The sequence below is a fragment of the Homarus americanus genome, unplaced genomic scaffold, assembly GCF_018991925.1.
Source record: "Homarus americanus isolate GMGI-L3 unplaced genomic scaffold, GMGI_Hamer_2.0 scaffold3433, whole genome shotgun sequence".
Classification (NCBI taxonomy): Eukaryota; Metazoa; Arthropoda; class Malacostraca; order Decapoda; family Nephropidae; genus Homarus; species Homarus americanus.
The window spans coordinates 11108-33109 of NW_024717164.1; the positions used below are offsets into that span (position 1 = coordinate 11108).

General features: G+C 45.0%; 1 protein-coding gene and 1 long non-coding RNA gene across 2 annotated transcripts; both read right to left on the reverse strand.

Annotated features, from left to right (window-relative positions):
* Positions 1-16289: 16289 nt before the first annotated feature.
* LOC121858818 (heme-binding protein 2-like) lies at positions 16290-20377 on the reverse strand. Its single transcript, XM_042355453.1, has 4 exons — positions 20274-20377; positions 18173-18302; positions 17800-17980; positions 16290-16929 (listed from the first exon to the last, which is right to left on the reverse strand). The coding sequence occupies exons 1-4, from the start codon at positions 20331-20333 to the stop codon at positions 16752-16754; spliced, it is 549 nt and encodes a 182-aa protein (XP_042211387.1). The 5' UTR covers positions 20334-20377; the 3' UTR covers positions 16290-16751.
* Positions 18312-20265, reverse strand: LOC121858819. Its single transcript, XR_006087529.1, has 3 exons — positions 19938-20265; positions 19608-19835; positions 18312-19546 (listed from the first exon to the last, which is right to left on the reverse strand). It is a non-coding gene; the product is annotated as an uncharacterized LOC121858819 (long non-coding RNA).
* Positions 20378-22002: the final 1625 nt, after the last annotated feature.

The following is a 22002-nucleotide window of genomic DNA, read 5'->3' on the forward strand; positions in this document are numbered from 1 at the left end:
AACTGCCAACAGTGTGTAATAGAGACGTGACCGATTGGCCAAGTGGCTAATGAGCCGATCAGTGATGAAGAGGATAAAAGTAAAAAAGTAAAAGTCGCTCTCGTGAGACAATATGGGCCGTACTTGTTACTCCTGTGAGACAGTAAGGGCTGCCCTTGTTACTCCTTGTGAGACAGTAAGGGCTGCCCTTGTTACTCACATGAGACAGTAAGGGCCGTCCTTGTTACTCTAGTGAGACAGTAAGGGCCGTCCTTGTTACCTCAGAGACAGTAAGGGCCGTCCTTACCTGTGAGACAGTAAGGGCCGTCCTTGTTACTCGTGAGACAGTAAGGGCCGTCCTTGTTACTCTCGTGAGACAGTAAGGGCTGTCCTTGTTACTCTCAGGAGACGTAAGGGCTGTCCCTTGTCATCTCGTGAGACAGTAAGGGCCGTCCTTGTTACTTAGTGAGACAGTAAGGGCTGCTCCTACTCTGTGAGACAGTAAGGGCTGTCCTTGTTACTCTGTGAGACAGTAAGGCCGTCCTTGTTACTCTCGTGAGACAGTAAGGGCCCCGCTTTCTCGTGAGACAGTAAGGGCTGTCCTTGTTACCTCGTGAGACCGTAAGGGCCGTCCTTGTTACTCTAGTGAGCAGTAAGGGCTGCCCTTGTTACTGCGTGAGACAGTAAGGGCCGTCCTTGTTACTCGCGTGAGACAGTAAGGGCCGTCCTTGTTACTGCGGAGACAGTAAGGGCTGCCCTTGTTACTCTGCGTGAGACAGTAAAGGCCGTCCTTGTCACCTCGTGAGACAGTAAGGGGTCTTTGTTATACTCAGAGACAGTAAGGGCCGTCCTTGTCACTGCGTGAGACAGTAAGGGCCGTCCTTGTTACTCCGTGAGACAGTAAGGGCCGTCCTTGTACCTCGTGAGACAGTAAGGGTTGTTATACCTGTGAGACAGTAAGGGCTGTCCTTGTCACCGGTGAGACAGTAAGGGCCGTCCTTGTCACCTGTGAGACAGTAAGGGCCGTCCTTGTCACTCGCGTGAGATAGTAAGGGCCGCCCTTGTTACTTCCGTGAGACAGTAAGGGCCGTCCTTGTCACCTCGTGAGACAGTAGGGGCCGTCCTTGTCACCGCGTGAGAAGTAAGGGCGGTCTTTGTTATACCGAGACAGAAAGGCCGTCCTTGTCACTGCGTGAGACAGTAAGGGCTGTCCTTGTCACTGCGTGAGACAGTAAGGGCTGCCCTTGTCACCTCTGAGACAGTAGGGCTCGTCCTTGTCACTCTGAGACAAATAGACGTCCCTTGTCACTCGCGTGAGACAGTAAGGGCTGCCCTTGTTACCTCGTGAGACAGTAAGGGCCGTCCTTGTCACTCAGGTGAGACAGTAAGGGGCTGCCCTTGTCACTGCGTGAGACAGTAAGGGCCGTCCTTGTCACCTCGCGTGACAGTAAGGGCTGTCCTTGTCACCTCGTGAGACAGTAAGGCCGTCCTGTCACCGTGATGAGACAGTAAGGGCCGTCCTTGTCACTCGCGTGAGACAGAAGGGCCGTCCCCATACTCGTGAGACAGTAAGGGCCGTCCTTGTCACTCGCGTGAGACAGTAAGGGCTGCCCTTGTTACTCAGGAGACAGAAGGGCCGTCCTTGTACACCGTGAGACAGTAAGGGCCGTCCTTGTCACTCCGCGTGAGACAGTAAGCGTCCTTGTTACTTCGTGAGACAGTAAGGGCCGTCCTTGTCACCTGTGAGACAGTAAGGGCTGTCCTTGTTACCTCGTGAGACAGTAAGGGCCGTCCTTGTCACTCGCAGGAGACAGTAAGGGCCGTCCTTGTCACTCTGAGACAGTAAGGGCCGTCCTTGTCACCTCGTGAGACAGTAAGGGCTGTCCTTGTTACTGCGTGAGACAGTGGCCGTCCTTGTCACTGCGTGAGACAGTAGGCCGTCCTTGTCACTCGTGAGACAGGGGCCATCCTTGTCACCGCGTGAGACAGTAAGGGCTGTCCTTGTTACTGCGTGAGACAGTATGGGCCGTCCTTGTTACTCTCATGTGAGACAGTAAGGGCTGTTCCTGCACTCTCGTGACAGTAGGGCCGTCCTTGTCACCGGGAGACAGTAGGCTCCTTGTCACTCGCGTGAGACAGTAAGGGCCGTCCTTGTTACTGCGTGAGACAGTAAGGGCCGTCCTTGTTACTCTTTAGAGAAAAAGGCCGTCCTTGTTACCATGAGACAGTAAGGGCCGTCCTTGTTACTCACAGGAGACAGTAAGGGCCGTCCTTGTCACTGGTGAGCTAAGGGCCGCCTTGTTACCTGTGAGACAGTAGGCCGTCCTGTTACCCGTGAGACAGTAAGGGCTGTCCTTGCATCATGGTGAGACAGTAAGGGCCGTCCTTGTTACTGCGTGGAGACAGTAAGGGCCGTCCTTGTTACTGCGTGAGACAGCAAGGGCCGTCCCTTGTACTCTCGTGAGACAGTAAGGGCCGTCCTGCACTGCTGTGAGACAGTAAGGCCGTCCTTGTTACCTCGGTGAGACAGAAGGGCCGTCCTTGTTACTCTGTGAGACAGTAAGGGTCCTTGTCACGCTGAGACAGTAAGGGCCGTCCTTGTTACTCGCGTGAGACAAGGCGGGTCCTTGTTACTCTCGTGAGACAGTAAGGGCCGTCCTTGTCACTCTCGGTGAGACAGTAAGGGCTGTCCTGTTACTCTGTGAGACAGGGAAGGGCCGTCCTTGTTATCGTGGAGACAGTAGGGCCGTCCTTGTTACTCTGCGTAGACAGTAACCGTCCTTGTTCACCTCGTGAGACAGTAAGGGCCGTCCTTGTTACTCGCGTGAGACAGTAAGGGCCGTCCTTGTTACTCGTGGAGACAGTAAGGGCCGTCCCTCTTCGCGTGAGACAGTAAGGGCCGTCCTTGTTACCTCGTGAGACAGTAAGGCCGTCCTTGTTACTGCGTGAGACAGTAAGGGCCGTCCTTGATCCCTCTGAGACAGTAAGGGCCGTCCTGACATTCTCGGAGAGTAAGGGCCGTCCTTGTCACCTCGTGAGACAGTAAGGGCCGTCCTTGTTACCTGTGAGAAGTAAGGGCCGTCCTGTTACTCTCGTGAGACAGTAAGGCCGTCCTTAGCACTGTGAGACAGTAGGGGCCGTCCTTGTCACTCTCGTGAGACAGAAGGGCTGTCCTTGTTACTCCGGAGACAGGAAGGCCGTCCTTTTACCTCGTGAGACAGTAAGCCGTCCTGTCACCTGTGAGACAGTAAGGCCGTCCTTGTCACTCTCGTGAGACAGGAAGGGCCGTCCTTACTCAGAGACAGTAAGGGTCCTTGTCACTCGTGAGACAGTAAGGGCCGTCCTTGTCACTCTCGTGAGACAGTAAAGGCCGTCCTTGTTACTCTCAGAGACAGTAAGGGCCGTCCTTGTTACTCCGTGAGACAGTAAGGGCTGCCCTTTGCTACCTCATGAGACAGTAAGGGCCGTCCTTGTTACCTGTAGACAGTAAGGCCGTCCTTGTTACTCGTGAGACAGTAAGGGCCGTCCTACTCTCGTGAGACCGTGGCCGTCCTTGTCACTCAGGAGACAGTAAGGGCTGCCCTTGTCACTCCTTGGAGACAGTAATTGCAGTTCTTGTTACTCTCGTGAGACAGTAAGGGCCGTCCTTGTCACCTGTGAGACAGTAAGGGCTGCCCTTGTCACCTCGTGAGACAGTAATTGCAGTTCTTGTTACTCTCGTGAGAGAGTAATGGCCGTCCTGTCAATCTCATGAGACAGTAAGGGCCGTCCCATACTGCGTGAGACAGTAGGGCCGCCTTGTCACCTCATGAGACAGAAGAGTTCTTGTTACTCTCTGAGAGATAGCTGTCCTTGTCACTCCTGTGAGACAGTAAGGGCTGCCCTGTTACTCTCATGAGACAGTAATTGCAGTTCTTGTTACTCTCGTAGAGAGAGTAAGGGCCGTCCTTGTCACCTCTGATACAGGCTGCCCTTGTCACTCCTATGACAGTAATGGGTTCTTGTTACTCTCGTGAGAGTAAGGGCCGTCCTGTCACCTTGTGAGACAGAAAGGCCGTCCTTGTCACTCTCGTGATACAGTAAGGGCTGCCTTGTCACTCTCATGAGACAGTAACTGAAGTTCTTATTACCTGTGAGAGAGTAAGGGCTGTCCTTGTCACTCCTGTGAGACAGTAAGGGCTGCCCTTGTCACTCTCATGAGACAGTAATTGAGTTCTTGTTTCCCGTGAGAGAGTAAGGGCCGTCCTTGTCACCTCGTGATACAGTAAGGGCTGCCCTTGTCACCCTATGACAGTAATTGCAGTTCTTGTTACTCTCGTGAGAGAGTAAGCTCCTGTCACCTCGTGAGACAGTAAGGGCTGCCCTTGTCACTCTCATGAGACAGTAATTGCAGTTCTTGTTACTCTCGTGAGAGAGTAAGGGCCGTCCTTGTCACTCTCGTGATACAGTAAGGGCTGCCCTTGTCACTCTCATGAGACAGTAATTGTAGTTCTTGTTACTCTCGTGAGAGAGTAAGGGCCGTCCTTGTCACTCTCGTGAGACAGTAAGGCCTGCCCTTGTCACTCTCGTGACAGAGTAAGGATCGACCTTGTCACTCTCGTGAGACAGTAAGGGCCGTCCTTGTCAATCTCATGAGACAGTAAGGGCCGTCCTTGTTACTCGCGTGAGACAGTAAGGGCTGCCCTTGTTACTCACATGAGACAGTAAGGGCCGTCCTTGTTACTCTCGTGAGACAGTAAGGGCCGCCCTTGTCACCTTTGTGAAGTAGTAAGACCCACCTGACGGAAGTGAGGGCGGCGAGAGTAGCAAAAGTAAGAAAAAGATACTTCATGTTGTGGGTTAACAGATGAAACACTGAGGCTGGACAGTTACTGGCAGCCTTTATATATCAAGTACCCCCGTGTCACCCAGCACCACTTTCTAGTTGTTCCTCTTATATAAACTTTAGTCAAGTGGGCTGAGAAATATTCTTCTGTGTTTAAGGTCTTTTTTAATCTTTCACGGTGTACACTGGTGGTAATTTACGTCTTTTACTTAAACCTTTAAGAAACTTAAGTTACAAATGTAGAAAACATTGTGTCTCGTAGACCAAGTAACACAGTGTCAATCATCTTTACCACGGCGATAAACTCACGACTATCACCCACAACCACTCCTTTATTAACCATCCTAATATTGGCGGGTTTTGTGTTTGACTGGGCTAATACCACCATCGAAGGCACCATACTGTAGATCCTACACACAAAGATACCACGAAAACTTACTCCACCATCTTCCCAGCTTTCTTAATTTCACCTACCACAGCCTAATGATACGCAAGACATCTGTGGCATTCGTCTCCATAGACTTCATCGAAGTACTTGGTTTAGTCAACAACTTAATCATTAACAAAGTCCCATAATTAATCTTGGGTTATGAAGTAGTTTCATACCATGGCTCACAGACTAACGGAGTGACTCACACCGGGCTATACGCTACATACTGTACTCCCGCCAGCTGAAGACATGTCGACGACTCCACGTATGGCATCAGTGTGGACAGCTTGGCTCCCGACTACTGTACACGTTCTCCAGAATATACTGAACAGGCTCCAGAATTTGGCCACCGCCTACCAGGCCACCATTCATGGTTATACAACGAGGACTCTTAGAAGGAGTCGCAGGCAGAGAGGGTGGGAGGCAGAGAGTATGGGAGGCAGAGAGGGTGGGAGGCAGAGGGGGTGGGAGGCAGAGAGTATGGGAGGCAGAGAGGGTGGGAGGCAGAGAGGGTGGGAGGCAGAGAGTGTGGGAGGCAGAGAGTGTGGGAGGCAGAGAGGGGTGGGAGGCAGAGAGGGTGGGAGGCAGAGAGTATGGGAGGCAGAGAGGGTGGGAGGCAGAGAGTGTGGGGAGGCAGAGAGGGTGGGAGGCAGAGAGGGTGGGGAGGCAGAGAGGGTGGGGAGGCAGAGAGAGGTAGAGAGTGGGGAGGCAGAGAGGGTGGGAGGCAGAGAGGGTGGGAGGCAGAGAGGGTGGGAGGCGGGGAGGCAGAGAGGGTGGGAGGCAGAGAGGGTGGGAGGCAGAGAGTGTGGGAGGCAGAGAGGTGGAGGCAGAGAGGTGGGAGGCAGAGATGGGAGGCAGAGTGGGAGGCAGAGAGTATGGGAGGCAGAGAGGGTGGGGAGGCAGAGAGTGGGAGGCAGAGAGGGCAGGAGAGGGTGGGAGGCAGGCAGAGAGTGGGAGGCAGAGAGGTGGGAGGCAGAGAGTGTGGGAGGCGGGAGCAGAGGTGGGAGGCAGAGAGTATGGGAGGCAGAGAGGGTGGGAGGCAGAGAGGGTGGGAGGCAGAGAGTGTGGGAGGCAGAGAGAGGAGAGAGAGGCAGAGAGGGGTGGGAGGCAGAGAGGTGGGAGAGGTGGGAGGCAGAGAGGGTGGGAGGAGAGTATGGGAGGCAGAGAGGGTGGGAGGCAGAGAGGGTGGGAGGCAGAGAGGGGTGGGAGGCAGAGAGTGGGAGGCAGAGAGAAGGGAGGCAGAGAGTATGGGAGGCAGAGAGGGTGGGAGGCAGAGAGGGTGGGAGGCAGAGAGTGTGGGAGGCAGAGAGAGGCAGAGAGGGAGGCAGAGAGGTGGGAGGCAGAGGGTGGGAGGCAGAGAGGTGGGAGGCAGAGAGTATGGGAGGCAGAGAGGGTGGGAGGCAGAGAGGGGGGAGGGAGAGGGGTGGGGAGGCAGAGAGGGAGGCAGAGAGGAGGCAGAGAGAGGGGAGGCAGAGAGGGTAGAGAGGGTGGGAGGCAGAGAGTGGGAGGCAGAGAAGTGGGAGGCAGAGAGGGTGGGAGGCAGGCAGGAGAGGTGGGAGGCAGAGAGTAGGGAGGCAGAGGGTGGGAGGCAGAGGGTGGGAGGCAGAGAGGGTGGGAGGCAGAGAGGGTGGGGAGGCAGAGAGTATGGGAGGCAGAGAGGGTGGGGAGGCAGTGGGAGGCAGAGAGGGTGGGAGGAGAGGGTGGGAGGCAGAGAGGGAGGCAGAGAGGGTGGGGAGGCAGAGATGGGAGGCAGAGAGGGTGGGAGGCAGAGAGGGGAGGCAGAGAGTGGAGGCAGAGAGGGGTGGGGAGGCAGAGAGAGAGGCAGAGAGGGGGGAGGCAGAGAGGGGGAGGCAGAGAGGGTGGGAGGCAGAGAGGGTGGGAGGCAGAGAGGGTGGGGAGGCAGAGAGGGGTGGGAGGCAGAGAGTGGGAGGCAGAGAGGTGGGAGGCAGAGAGTATGGGAGGCAGAGAGGGTGGGAGGCAGAGAGGGTGGGAGGCAGAGGTGGGAGGCAGAGAGTATGGGAGGCAGAGAGGGGTGGGAGGCAGAGAGGGTGGGAGGCAGAGAGGTGGGAGGCAGAGAGGAGGGGAGGCAGAGAGGGGGAGGCAGAGAGGGTGGGAGGCAGAGAGGGTGGGAGGCAGGAGAGTGGGAGGCAGAGGGAGTGGAGGCAGAGAGGTGGGAGGCAGAGAGAGGCAGAGAGTAGGGGAGGCAGAGAGGGTGGGAGGCAGAGAGGGGAGGCAGAGAGGGTGGGAGGCATGGGAGGCAGAGAGGGTAGGGTGGGAGGCAGAGAGTATGGGAGGCAGAGAGCATGGGAGGCAGAGAGGGTGGGAGGCAGAGATGATGGGAGGCTACTAAGGGCCAAAAAAGTGGATACAATCTTAATATGTCGGCTATCTTGCCATTAGAGATGAAGTGTTGTGCCATTTCACACACAGTGTGCTTGGACCTGTCCCTAAAAGGTTCTATCTTCACACAGTCGAGGACGTAGTGTTCAAGTGTGTGGCCATATATTTGAACACACACTTTAGATTTAGTCTTGTTCACATCTGCTTGAGGAACATAATGCCAGAGGTACTTGTATCCTTACTTTAGTCTAGCAGTTACAACATCTTGTAATCTAGTGATCTTGTTACTTGCTCCATATACATGTTTCACTTGATACATCTCATCATGGTAACCTATGGATCGGCTAGTTCCTGTTTGCACTAGTCTACTTGCGTCAAACTCATCAATAAGTTTTTCCTAATTACAGTTTTAAGGGTTCTTTTTGACAGACCCAGATTGTATTCAACGGTGTCTTTGTTAGACGCGAGTTTGGCGAGGGCATCAACTCTGTCTTGTTCTTTGAGGCCTATGTGAGAGGGGATCCACAACATTTTGATCTTGACACCCCGGTCAACAAGGTACGCATATTTGTGTCTGGCTTCAGAGACAAGCGCTTAACTTGAGTTGAGGGTGTCAAGGGCAAGTAGTGAGGATAGAGAGTCAGTGATGATGAGACTGTCATTGACAGTGGTTTCAATAAATTTGATAGCTGTGAGTATGGCAACTAATTCTGTTTGTAGAGTGGATGCCCAGTTGTTAATTCTAACTCCTTTCTCAATTGTATTACCGTCAGGTTGAGTCACAACGATAGCACTTCCAGCCCTCCCACAGGCGGTGTTGAGAGATCCATCAGTGTAGATGGTCTGTGTGATATTATCATCAGTCTGTAGAGTGTGTATGTGTTCAAGAGCTCTCAATTTGGCAGTGTGTTGGAGATAAATGCTTTGTATAACTAATTTTTTAGGCGGATCTGTCGGTATTGTGATATCGAAGGGAACTGTCCGCCAGGGTGGCAGGAAGCGCTGTTGTGTTTCAACTTTGTACAGGTGGTCTAGTTCAAACATCTTCATATGTGTAGCTGTAGTTTGGATCCATTTAGACTCACCAGTCCCATGGTTCATACATTCTAGTAATTTTAAAGAAGCAATGTTATCTGGATCACCACGCAGAAGCCTCAGGGCTCTCATGAGGTTGACTTAAATTATTCTATCTTCGACACTGGGTATACCTAGTTCTTTCCTCATATTAAGTACTTTAGTGCTCATGGGACATCCTAGGATAATTCTGATGACTTTATTTTGCATTTTTTCGAGTTTGTCAACGTCTTTTCCGTTAGGGCTTGTGTGTGGTAATCTATCAGAGACCTTATATAGCCTAGGTACATTGTCTTAACATTTCAAATATTAGCACCATAGTGCGGGCTGTACCCCGCTACACTTCTAAGAGGTCTCAGTCTTTCAGTACATTGGCGGGTTAGCTGTTGTATGGCAGGTAGGGTACAAGGGACGGAAACACCAAGATATTTAAAAGAAGAAACATAGTCAATAGTGTTGTTACCTATCTTGAACTTGGCGGGGCCGCGTTTGAGGTACCAGCTTGTTTGTTGAACACCTTGGTTTTCTCAGTGGAGATAATAAGACCGAGGTTCTCACAGGCTGCGTATACAAGGTTCAGGGTGGTTTGCATTTCACGATGAGCTTTAGATTTTTTTTTTTTTTTACGCGATTAGCCCACCCGAGCACAGGTCACTGACTCACATCGGGGCCTGGGGGGCGAAAATTTCATATTTATTCATAGTAAATAAAATGTATAAGAATATCATAAGCATAGCTGATTGTGATATTGCTGGGGTTGTCTGGTATTGAATTTAATAATGCATTCATAAGAACGTTGAACAAAGTGGGACCAAGTACTCCACCTTGAGGGGTATCAAGTTGAATATCTTTAACTTCACTTTGTAACCACTTATCCAGTGAAACAGCCTACCTCCTGTATCCATATTGGCTAGCTCGTACAATGTCAGTTGCCTATTGGCAATATCAAATGCAGCTTTGAGGTCAAGAAATGTGGTGTATATGTGCCTTTCATCACCATGCACAGTTAGGAATGTGGTGATGCAATTATGTACACCTTTACCATGGGTGAAGCCATTTATGTTAGGAGACATGTGTTCTCTGATTCTATATAAGAGTCTGCCAGGAACCATCCTCTCAAAGGTTTTACACAGGCAGCTGGTTAGTGATATGGGACGAAAAGCATCAGGCTGTCCTGGTTTCGGTATTGGTATAACAATACTGCTGGTCCATGAAGTGGGTAGTTGGCCCTCGGCATGACTCATATTGTACAATGCCAATGATGGGTTGCCCGGCATACGCCTCAGTAGTCTAACGTTGTTGTAGGTGACTCCGTCCTCTCCAGGGGAAGTAGACCTACCCCTGGCGAGGGCGGCGTCAAGCTCCCACTCAGTATACGGAACATCACACTCATCGTGCTGTTTGCCCAGCATAAAGTTAATAAGATTACTTCTCTCTACAGACTTCACATCAAGGAGTCCCCGAGTCCTAGCTGGTAACATGTCATAGCTAGACACATGAGCCCACTTTGTTATTAGCTCATTCGACTTTTGCAGAGGGTTTGGATGGGAGACGTGTCTTCTGTTTTTACCTCTGATTGTGTTTATGTTTTTCCAGGCTTTGCTGAGGGATGTGTGTTGGTTCAGGCTGTTGACATAATAATAATAATAATAATAATAATAATAATAATAATAATAATAATAATAATAATAAATAATAATAATAATAATAATAAACGGTTTATTAATAGAGTTGCAGCCGGTGGCTGAAAATATACAGACTTACATTTGATTTAGACATAATGATATAATATGCATTGAATACATTTACAGGGCTGTACAGTACATAAATCAGGAGTTGTTTATTATTTTAACAATAGATGGGATGGTGCTGTTCTTATATCTATCGGTGCGGGCTCTTATGGGCTGAATTTTGTTGTAGTGGCGGACTGCGCGAGTTGGGGGGGGGGGCTGCAGGATGTCTCCCATGTATTTTATCTGAGTTCGTTTACACGTTCCCTGGCGGCAGCAAGGGAGGCTTGATACAATTGTAACATTTGAGGTGTTTTAATTTGTTTGTAACCCTTACCCACCCTCCTGACTCTAGCCCTGAGTTTTTTCAGTTTGCAGTCATCATAGCATTGCTGTTGCCTGCTCCCATGGTGCTGACCACGTTGGTGGGAGGCAGCGAGGGAGGGAGGCAGCGAGGGACGGAGGCAGCGTGGGTGCAGGTAGCGAGGGAGGGAGACAGCGAGAGAGGGAGGCAGTGAGGGTGGGAGGTAGCGAGGGAGGGAGGCAGTGAAGGAGGGAGACAGCGGGGAAGGGAGGTAACGAGGGAGGGAGGCAGTGAAGGAGGGAGACAGCGGGGAAGGGAGGTAACGAGGGTGGGAGGCAACAGCTGTATGGTTTATGTAAGTGTGTTTCTTCACCACTATACACTACACTCGCGAGGTGATATATAACAGGAAGGGAACACACAACTGTGTACAAGGCTCTTATACAACTGTTTCATCACTTAAAACGAAAGTGGCGGCGAAACGAGAAGGGGTTAAAATAACAACAACAACAACAACAACAACAACAATAATAATAATAATAATAATAATAATAATAATAATAATAATAATAATAATGGCTCCCGGTCACTTGACCGACGGACATTTCAGCGAAGGACATTTCACTGACAGACATTTGGCCGAACGGACAATAGACGGAACGGACATTTAGCCGAATGGACAAATAACCTAACCTAACCAAACCTAACCTAACCTAACCTAACCTAGCCTAAACAAATGTGCAAAAAGGAATTTTCTATCATGCAAATGTATCACATTAAAATTATGTTATCTTTTGAACCTGTGTTTTATAAAGCAAATTCATTGTAAAGAAGAAATAAAAAAAATAAAATAAAAAAGGCCATATTTCCATTTGCCTCAATGTCCGTTCTATCTATTGTCCGTTCGGCCAAATGTCTGTTGGCTCAATGTCCGTTCTGTCTATTGTCCGTTCGGCCAAATGTCTGTTGGCTCAATGTCCGTTCTGTCTATTGTCCGTTCGGCCAAATGTCTGTTGCCTCAATGTCCGTTCTGTCTATTGTCCGTTCGGCCAAATGTCTGTTGGCTCAATGTCCGTTCTGTCTATTGTCCGTTCGGCCAAATGTCTGTTGGCTCAATGTCCGTTCTGTCTATTGTCCGGCCAAATGTCTGTTGGCTCAATGTCCGTTCTGTCTATTGTCCGTTCGTGTGCCTCAATGTCCGTTCTGTCTATTGTCCGTTCGGCCAAATGTCTGTTGCCTCAATGTCCGTTCTGTCTATTGTCCGTTCGGCCAAATGTCTGTTGGCTCAATGTCCGTTCTGTCTATTGTCCGTTCGGCCAAATGTCTGTTGGCTCAATGTCCGTTCTGTCTATTGTCCGTTCGGCCAAATGTCTGTTGCCTCAATGTCCGTTCTGTCTATTGTCCGTTCGGCCAAATGTCTGTTGGCTCAATGTCCGTTCTGTCAAATGTTGTTCGGCCATCTGTCCGGCCACGATAATAATAATAATAATTTGACCTGTGTTTAGTCTTGGGATACTACATCTTCAATGGTAAAAGTTCAACATACAGTATTATGAACAGTCTCATGGGCGACCATGTCAAGTGTTCACCAGCATGCTTAGTGTTCAACAGTATGTTAAGTGTTCAGCAGTATGTTAAGTGTTCAGCAGTATGTTAAGTGTTCAGCAGTATGTTAACTGTTCAGCAGTATGTTAAGTGTTCAGCAGTATGTCAAGTGTTCAGCAGTATGTTAAGTGTTCAGCAGTATGTTAAGTGTTCAGCAGTATGTTAAGTGTTCAACAGTATATTAAGTGTTCAGCAGTATGTTAAGTGTTCAACAGTATGTTAAGTGTTCAGCAGTATGTCAAGTGTTCAGCAGTATGTTAAGTGTTCAGCAGTATGTTAAGTGTTCAGCAGTATGTTAAGTGTTCAGCAGTATGTCAAGTGTTCAGCAGTATGTTAAGTGTTCAACAAGTGTTCAGCAGTATGTTAACTGTTCAGCATTATGTTAAAGTGTTCAGCAGTATGTTAAGTGTTCAGCAGTATGTTAACTGTTCAGCAATTATAGTAAGTGTTCAGCAGTATGTTAAGTGTTCAGCAGTGTATTAAGTGTTCAACCCAGTATGTTAAGTGTTCAGCAGTATGTTAGGTATTCCAGCAGTATGTCAGAGTGTTCAGCAATTATGTTAAGTGTTCAGCAGTATGTTAAGTGTTCAGCAGTATGTTAAGTCATTCAACAGTATGTTAAGTGTTCAGCAGTATGATTAAGTGTTCAACAGTATGTTAACTGTTCAGCAGTATGTTAAGTGTTCAGCAGTATATTAAGTGTTCAGCAGTATGTTAGAGTGTTCAACAGTATGTTAACTGTTCAGCAGTATGATAAGTGTTCAGCAGTATGTTAAGTGTTCAGCAGTATGTTAGAGTGTTGTAGTATGTTAAGTGTTCAGCAGTATGTTAAGTGTTCAGCAGTATGTTAAGTGTTCAACAGTATGTTAAGTGTTCAGCAGTATGTTAAGTGTTCAGCAGTATGTTAAGTGTTCAGCAGTATGTTAAGTGTTCAGCAGTATGTTAAGTGTTCAGCAGTATGTTAAGTGTTCAGCAGTATACTAAGTCTTCTGCAGTATGTTAAGTGTTCAGCAGTATGTTAAGTGTTCAGCAGTATGTTAACTGTTCAGCAGTATGTTAAGTGTTCAGCAGTATGTTAAGTGTTCAGCAGTATGTTAAGTGTTCAGCAGTATGTCAAGTGTTCATGGTATGTTAAGTGTTCAGTATATTACTTTGTTCCAGCAGTATATGTCAAGTCTGTTCAGCAGTATGTTAAGTGTTCAGCAGTATACTAAGTCTTCTGCAGTATGTTAAGTGTTCAGCAGTATGTTAAGTGTTCAACAGTATGTTAACTGTTCAGCAGTATGTTAAGTGTTCAGCAGTATGTTAACTGTTCAGCAGTATGTTAAGTGTTCAGCAGTATGTTAAGTGTTCAGCAGTATGTTAAGTGTTCAGCAGTATGTTAAGTGTTCAGCAGTATGCTAAGTGTTCAGCAGTATGTTAAGTGTTCAGCAGTATGTTAAGTGTTCAGCAGTATGTTAAGTGTTCAGCAGTATGTTAAGTATTAAAACTGATATGTTAAGTGTTCAGCAGTATGTTAAGTGTTCAGCAGTATGTTAAGTGTTCAATTATTAAAGTGTTCCAGCAGTATATTAAGTGTTAAGCAGTATGTAAAGTGTTCAGCAGTATGTTAAGTGTTCTGCAGTATGTTAAGTGTTCAGCAGTATGTTAAGTGTTCAGCAGTATGTTAAGTGTTCAGCAGTATGTTAAGTGTTCAGCAGTATGTTAAGTGTTCAGCAGTATGTTAAGTGTTCAGCAGTATACTAAGTCTTCTGCAGTATGTTAAGTGTTCAGCAGTATGTTAAGTGTTCAACAGTATGTTAACTGTTCAGCAGTATGTTAAGTGTTCAGCAGTATGTTAAGTGTTCAGCAGTATGTTAAGTGTTCAGCAGTATGTTAAGTGTTCAGCAGTATGTTAAGTGTTCAGCAGTATGTTAACTGTTCAGCAGTATGTTAAGTGTTCAGCAGTATGTTAAGTGTTCAGCAGTATGTTAAGTGTTCAGCAGTATGTCAAGTGTTCAGCAGTATGTTAAGTGTTCAGTATGTTAACTGTTCAGCAGTATGTCAAGTGTTCAGCAGTATGTTAAGTGTTCAGCAGTATGTTAACTGTTCAGCAGTATGTTAAGTGTTCAGCAGTATGTTAAGTGTTCAGCAGTATGTTAACTGTTCAGCAGTATGTTAAGTGTTCTGGCAGTATACTAAAGTCTTCTAGAACATAGTAGGAGTGTTCAGCAGTATGTTAGAGTGTTCAGCAGTATGTTAAGTGTTCAGCAGTATGTCAAGTGTTCTGCAGTATACATCAGAGTGTTCAACCCATGTTAAGTGTTCAGCAGTATGTTTACTGTTCAATAACAGTATGTTAAGTCAGCAGTATGTTAAGTGTTCAACCCAGTACAATGTTAAGTGTTCAGCAGTATGTTAAGTGTTCAAAGCAGTATATTTAAGTGTTCAGCAGTATGTCAAGTGTTCAGCAGTATGTTAGAGTGTTCAGCAGTATGTTAAGTGTTCGAAAAATTTATGTTAAGTGCTTCAACAGTATATTAAGTGTTCAGCAGTATGTTAAGTGTTCAACAGTATATTAACTGTTCAGCAGTATGTTAGAGTGTTCAGCAATTATGTTAGAGTGTTCAGCAGTATGTTAAGTGTGACAGTATGTTAAAATTGTTCAGCAGTATGTTAACTGTTCGGCAGTATGTTAAGTGTTCAGCAGTATGTAAAGTGTTAAGTGTTCAACAGTATGTTAACTGTTCAGCAGTATGTTAAGTGTTCAGCAGTATGTTAAGTGTTCAGCAGTATGTTAAGTGTTCAGCAGTATGTTAAGTGTTCAGCAGTATGTTAAGTGTTCAGCAGTATGTTAAGTGTTCAGCAGTATGTTAAGTGTTCAGCAGTATGTTAAGTGTTCAGCAGTATGTTAAGTGTTCAGCAGTATGTTAAGTGTTCAGCAGTATGTTAAGTGTTCAGCAGTATACTAAGGCTTCTGCAGTATGTTAAGTGTTCAGCAGTATGTTAAGTGTTCAACAGTATGTTAACTGTTCAGCAGTATGTTAGCTGTTCAGCAGTATGTTAAGTGTTCAGCAGTATGTTAAGTGTTCAGCAGTGTAACTGTTCAGCAGTATGTTAAGTGTTCAGCAGTATGTTAAGTGTTCAGCAGTATGTTAAGTGTTCAGCAGTATGTTAAGTGTTCAGCAGTATGTTAAGTGTTCAGCTATTGTTTGAAGCAGCGTAGTTTTTCAGTTGCAAACTCAACATATATTGGTTAAGAGACTGTTGGTAAATTTCTAAATTTTTGTGGGTAGGAGTCAGCTGTAATGTAGTATGCATGGAGGATGTTAGTTTTGACAAATTAATACGAAGTATAATCCTCAAGGCTGTTAAAGATTCTAGCAGCCCTCCTCTAAGTTTCTCTTAATGAGCCACACCTTTTGGCTCTAATGATTCAGGAGTTGACAGCCAGTAAATTAAAAGAAGCAACTTGGCTCAGATGACAGGTCTGGTGTTATCATCTGACCTGGTTATTGTCGGTTATTTTTTATGTTATATTTTGTGACTTGATCTTATTAACACGTTGTTACTTCATGTGACTTGCCTTAAAGACTCCTAAATAGTACATACTGATGCATATAGTGAGGTAAACAGCACGGATGTAGTGTTTCGTCTTATTGGCAACATGAACTTAACTTTCGATTTCTATCAGGCTGGAAACAGGTCGAGCTGCTTCGCCCCGATATCACTTTCATTAACAGACACTCTGATTATTATACCGTATAAGTATGTGGTGACTCTTAAACAGAACTTGTTATGAACTACTGTATATGGTTTTAATGTCTTCAAGTGTATTACTATAATTCTGTTCTCAAAATTACCGTCCAGGTTGAGTGAATAACAACAAAAGAACTATTATCTACACGAAAATCCATGAGACAGTGAGGAAACATTTATGACACATCCAGACATTCCATAAAACCCACGGCCTTAATAATAATAAGGTGTATCTTTGGAGGATTTCAATAATAGTATACAAGATATATATTTGTAGATATATTTTGGATAATTTGGAATAGAAATTAAAAAAAAAAATGTAAATGATGTAAACTTAACATATACAGATTTCTTGGTTTAACTCGCAGTGTTTCATGGACCAGTTGAGTCAGTGTTAAATGAACCAGTGTTGAATCACTGTTTCATAAGCCAGTTGATTCAGTGTTTCATGAACCAGTTGAATCATTGTTTCATGAACCAGTTGATTCAGTGTTTCATGAACCAGTTGAATCATTGTTTCATGAACCAGTTGATTCAGTGTTTCATGAACCAGTTGAATCATTGTTTCATGAACCAGTTGATTCAGTGTTTCGTGAACCAGTTGATTCAGTGCTTCATGAACCAGTTGACTCATTGTTTCATGAACCAGTTGAGTCAGTGTTTCATGAACCAGTTAACTCATTGTTTCATGAACCAGCTGACTCATTGTTTAATGAACTAGTTGAGTCAGTGTTTCATGAACCAGACTTCGTTGGTGCGATTGAAGATAACAAAGGGGGAGTCGTAGCCAGCAGTGTAGTAAGTGTGGAAGTCCACGTCCTCTTGGTCAGCTGCTTGAAGGTCCTCTGCCAACAACGCTGCATTTGTAATCCAGTCTTCGTCCTTAGTGAACCCGTGGAACCTCCTGATGGTTCAGGAGGGAGAGAGAACCAATGTTAATTAGTATAGAACCCCATGGTGGTTCATGATATTGATATTGAAACAGTTTATTTAACCAGAAAAAACACAGATACAGAGTTGATAATAACAATATTAACATGGCTAAGCCAGTTGAGAGCCCGAGCTCTCTTGAAGGCACCCGATATATACCGTACATTCATCTCAAGGAAGTATGATGTAACATTTAGTATCATCTGGAATAGTGCAATAGAATGGTGGTAATAAGAACATCTCATAATGTTACCACGGTTATCACTTCAATATTTATTAATTTTATTTATGTTTTTACATTTATATCATAACTATACACAAACTTTACAATGGAGTTGATATACATTAATATGATAAGGGAGGGAAGCAGTCCAACATGGGTTGAAGCAAGAGGACAGAGCTGTCAGTATCATGTCTAGTTGGCAAATATAATTATTGCAGAGGTAAATTTTAGTTATGTTCATGATAAATTTATAATATAATGGTTTTGATGGTACACTATAAGCAGGAATATGAAGCAGGTATTACAAAAATATTAATACTTAGACAAAGGATATTTTTAAAGAGATGATTTAAAGGAAGGAAGCGTAGTCTTTGCTGGGATGGGTGGGGGTAAGTTGTTCCACACCTTCACACGGTGATATTTTATGGAGGTCTGGGACTGAGAGGAGCGCATGGGGGGTGGTCTTAGTAGCTCTGGGTGCCTTAAGTTGTATCTCTGATTATTCCGGAACTGGAAATAATTATTGTCAAGCAAGTGATTGATAAATTTGTAAACAAAGAGGGCACAGCAATATTAATGACTATAGAACCTCCTGGTGGTTCATGAGAGAGAGAGGTTCACCTGGAGAAGACGTGCAGCTCAGGACGGTGCTCGATGTACACGTCTGGGTTGGTTGGTGTTGGAGGGTTGTCTTGGTGAACGGCAGGAACGTAGAAACTCATGGTGAAGTTGTTCTCACAGTTGGGTCCTTCACCTGGCTGTACCAGAGTGGTGACAGGCGCCGTCATGTCGATCTTGATGCCTGTAAGTTCACCTCTTTCATGTGAAAACCTATACCCATGCGTGGAAAACTTGTCTTGTCGAGACTAACAAAGATACCAATCACATGATCAATGTATATGTTGTATATAAATGATATCTGATCAATGCAAACAGACAATCAGCTGATGGATGTCAACGATAATGGATGACAAGAAAGATGTCGGTTACTCACCTTCGTCGTTTTGACCGGCTATATAATTAAAGAGTTTGTGGAACATGTCATTGGTAGCATCATGGTGTGACACAGAGAGACACCAAGTTGTAACCCACTTCTGTTCCGGATACACGCGTTCCTCATACGTCTGATAACAAATTGTAGTGTTATTTATGGCGTTCTTGAACAGTTGGGGTTTTTTGGTAAAATAAACTTTCAATCACCTCTAGATCTTATGAGACCAAAGAAAAACCTTTTGAACGACAGTTAATTCTCCTCTCTTCTCTTCTATTCATTCTTTCCTCTCGCGGTAAAAGTCTTAAGGAGATTTTAATTTAGGAGAAGAGAATTATCCCACAGCCGCCAACCATTCATAAATACAGCAGCTAGTAATCGTCTTCATCCACGTGAGGAAGGAGAGCTCTTACAAGAATCTGAACCTGACTTGTGTTCTCAGGCGTCACAAGGTGTTTACACAGTCCCTGGATGTTCATTGTAACAGAATATGGTTACTACGCAGCCAAAACATCAGTACCTAATCCATCCTTCTCTACACATAACTACAGCCACATGTACGTGTAACTATAACTGCTCAAGAATAATTATATGCAGATGTTGGGGCACTTACTCTTGTTTTGGTTGTATAACTTTCTTAAATAAATCTGTAAACATGAACACCAATGAACAGCGATGCCCAGTGTATGGCTTTCATTCATAATAATTCATATCTTACAACACTGTGTGACCTAGTACTGCCTCTGTGACCAACAGTACACTGTGTGACCTAGTACTGCCTCTATGACCTACAGTACACTGTGTGACCTAGTACTGCCTCTATGACCTACAGTACACTGTGTGACCTAGTACTGCCTCTATGACCTACAGTACACTGTGTGACCTAGTACTGCCTCTATGACCTACAGTACACTGTGTGACCTAGTACTGCCTCTATGACCTACAGTACACTGTGTGACCTAGTACTGCCTCTATGACCTACAGTACACTGTGTGACCTAGTACTGCCTCTATGACCTACAGTACACTGTGTGACCTAGTACTGCCTCTATGACCTACAGTACACTGTGTGACCTAGTACTGCCTCTATGACCTACAGTACACTGTGTGACCTAGTACTGCCTCTATGACCTACAGTACACTGTGTGACCTAGTACTGCCTCTATGACCTACAGTACACTGTGTGACCTAGTACTGCCTCTGTGACCTACAGTACACTGTGTGACCTAGTACTGCCTCTGTGACCTACAGTACACTGTGTGACCTAGTACTGCCTCTATGACCTACAGTACACTGTGTGACCTAGTACTGCCTCTGTGACCTACAGTACACTGTGTGACCTAGTACTGCCTCTATGACCTACAGTACACTGTGTGACCTAGTACTGTGACCTACAGTACACTGTGTGACCTAGTATGACCTACAGTACACTGTATGACCTAGTACTGCCTCTGTGACCTACAGTACACTGTATGACCTAGTACTGCCTCTATGACCTACAGTACACTGTGTGACCTAGTACTGCCTCTATGACCTACAGTACACTGTGTGACCTAGTACTGCCTCTATGACCTACAGTACACTGTGTGACCTAGTACTGCCTCTATCACCTACAGTACACTGTGTGACCTAGTACTGCCTCTGTGACCTACAGTACACTGTGTGACCTAGTACTCTGTGACCCACAGCATCAGTGACCCAGCACTGCCTTCAGACCCACAGTACACTGGTAGCGACCACTGCCTTCTGTGACTCATAGCATCAGTGACCTAGTACTGCCTCTGTGACCTACAGTACACTGTGTGACCTAGTACTGCCTCTATGACCTACAGTACACTGTGTAACCTAGTACTGCCTCTGTGACCTACAGTACACTGTGTGACCTAGTACTGCCTCTATGACCTACAGTACACTGTGTGACCTAGTACTGCCTCTGTGACCTACAGTACAGTCGTAATTACAAAGAATCCAGGAAGTGTTATGACCTTGATTTTACAAGTAATTTTAATGCCATATAATTATAGTATTAGAAAATATATGGCCCAGTTTACTGCCAGTGCTACAAGTTTATTATTATCCCGGAACAAGTCTGACTTCCTACTGACCTGGGTTGTGTCAACGACCTGGTAAGGAGCCGTCTCGATGCCCCAGGTCACTACACACATCTGGGAAAAAGAGGTTATATAATTAGAGTGTAGGTTACTGTACCTTAGTGTACAGTAATGTGTTATAATGTATTAGAGTGTAGTTTACTGTATCTTAGTGTACAGTAATGTGTTATAATGTATTAGAGTGTAGTTTACTGTACCTTAGTGTACAGTAATGTGTTATAATGTATTAGAGTGTAGGTTACTGTACCTTAGAGTACAGTAATGTGTTATAATGTATTAGAGTGTAGGTTACTGTACCTTAGTGTACTGTAATGTGTTATAATGTATTAGAGTGTAGTTTACTGTACCTAGTGTACAGTAATGTGTTATAATGTAGTAGAGTGTAGTTTACTGTACCTTAGTGTACAGTAATGTGTTATAATGTATTAGAGTGTAGGTTACTGTACCTTAGAGTACAGTAATGTGTTATAATGTATTAGAGTGTAGGTTACTGTACCTTAGAGTACAGTAATGTGTTATAATGTATTAGAGTGTAGTTTACTGTACCTTAGTGTACAGTAATGTGTTATAATGTATTAGAGTGTAGTTTACTGTACCTTAGTGTACAGTAATGTGTTATAATGTATTAGAGTGTAGGTTACTGTACCTTAGAATACAGTAATGTGTTATAATGTATTAGAGTGTAGGTTACTGTACCTTAGTGTACTGTAATGTGTTATAATGTATTAGAGTGTAGTTTACTGTACCTTAGTGTACAGTAATGTGTTATAATGTAGTAGAGTGTAGGTTACTGTACCTTAGTGTACAGTAATGTGTTATAATGTATTAGAGCAGCTTTACTGTAATTAGTGTACAGTAATGTGTTATAATGTATTAGAGTGTAGTTTTCAGCATAGTGTACAGTGTGTGTTCCTAATATGGTAAGTGTGGAATTGCACAGCGCATAGTGTACAGTAATGTTATAATGTGATATGAGTGTAGGTTATTGTACCTTGGTGGCCTGATAGTGTGTTTGTAATGTATTAGAGTGTAGGTTACGCAACGCCTTAGTGTGCAGTAATGTGTTATAATGTAGTAGAGTGTAGGTTGCACAATACTTGTAGTGTACAGTAATGTGTATATAATGTATTAGAGTGTAGTTTACTGTACCTTGGTGTACAGTAATGTGTTATAATGTATTAGAGTGTAGTTTACTGTACCTTGGTGTACAGTAATGTGTAATGTGTTATTAGGTGTAGAGTTACTGAAAGCGCATGGTGTGCAGTAATGTGTGTTATAATGTATTAGAGTGTGGGTTACTGCTGTAGTGTACTGTGTGTGTTCTCATATTTGAGTGTAGTTTACTGTACCTTAGTGTACAGTAATGTGTTATAATGTATTAGAGTGTAGTTTACTGTACCTTGAGTGTGCAGTAATGTGTTATAATGTATTAAGTGTATTTGCACCTTGAGTGGCACAGTAATGTGTTATAATGTATTGAAGTGTATTTACTGTACCTTAGTGTGCAGTGTGTATTTATAATGTATTAGAGTGTAGTTTGCACAACATAGTGTACAGTAATGTGTTATAATGTATTAGAGTGTAGGTTACTGTACCTTGGAAATTTTAGTAATGTGTTATAATGTATTAAATTGGAGTTACCTGTGCCTTGATGCAGTAATGTATTTATAATATAGAGTGTAGTTACTGTACCTTAGTGTACAGTAATGTGTTATAATATATT

Coding starts and splice junctions, on each gene's coding strand:
- LOC121858818 (XM_042355453.1), bottom strand. CDS start 20,333: ATGTGTGTAGTGACCTGGGGCATCGAGACGGCTCCTTACCAGGTCGTT. Junction 18,303..20,273: donor AGGTCGTTGACACAACCCAG/GTCAGTAGGAAG, acceptor ATTTGTTATCAG/ACGTATGAGGAACGCGTGTA. Junction 16,930..17,799: donor GAGCTGCACGTCTTCTCCAG/GTGAACCTCTCT, acceptor CTGAACCATCAG/GAGGTTCCACGGGTTCACTA.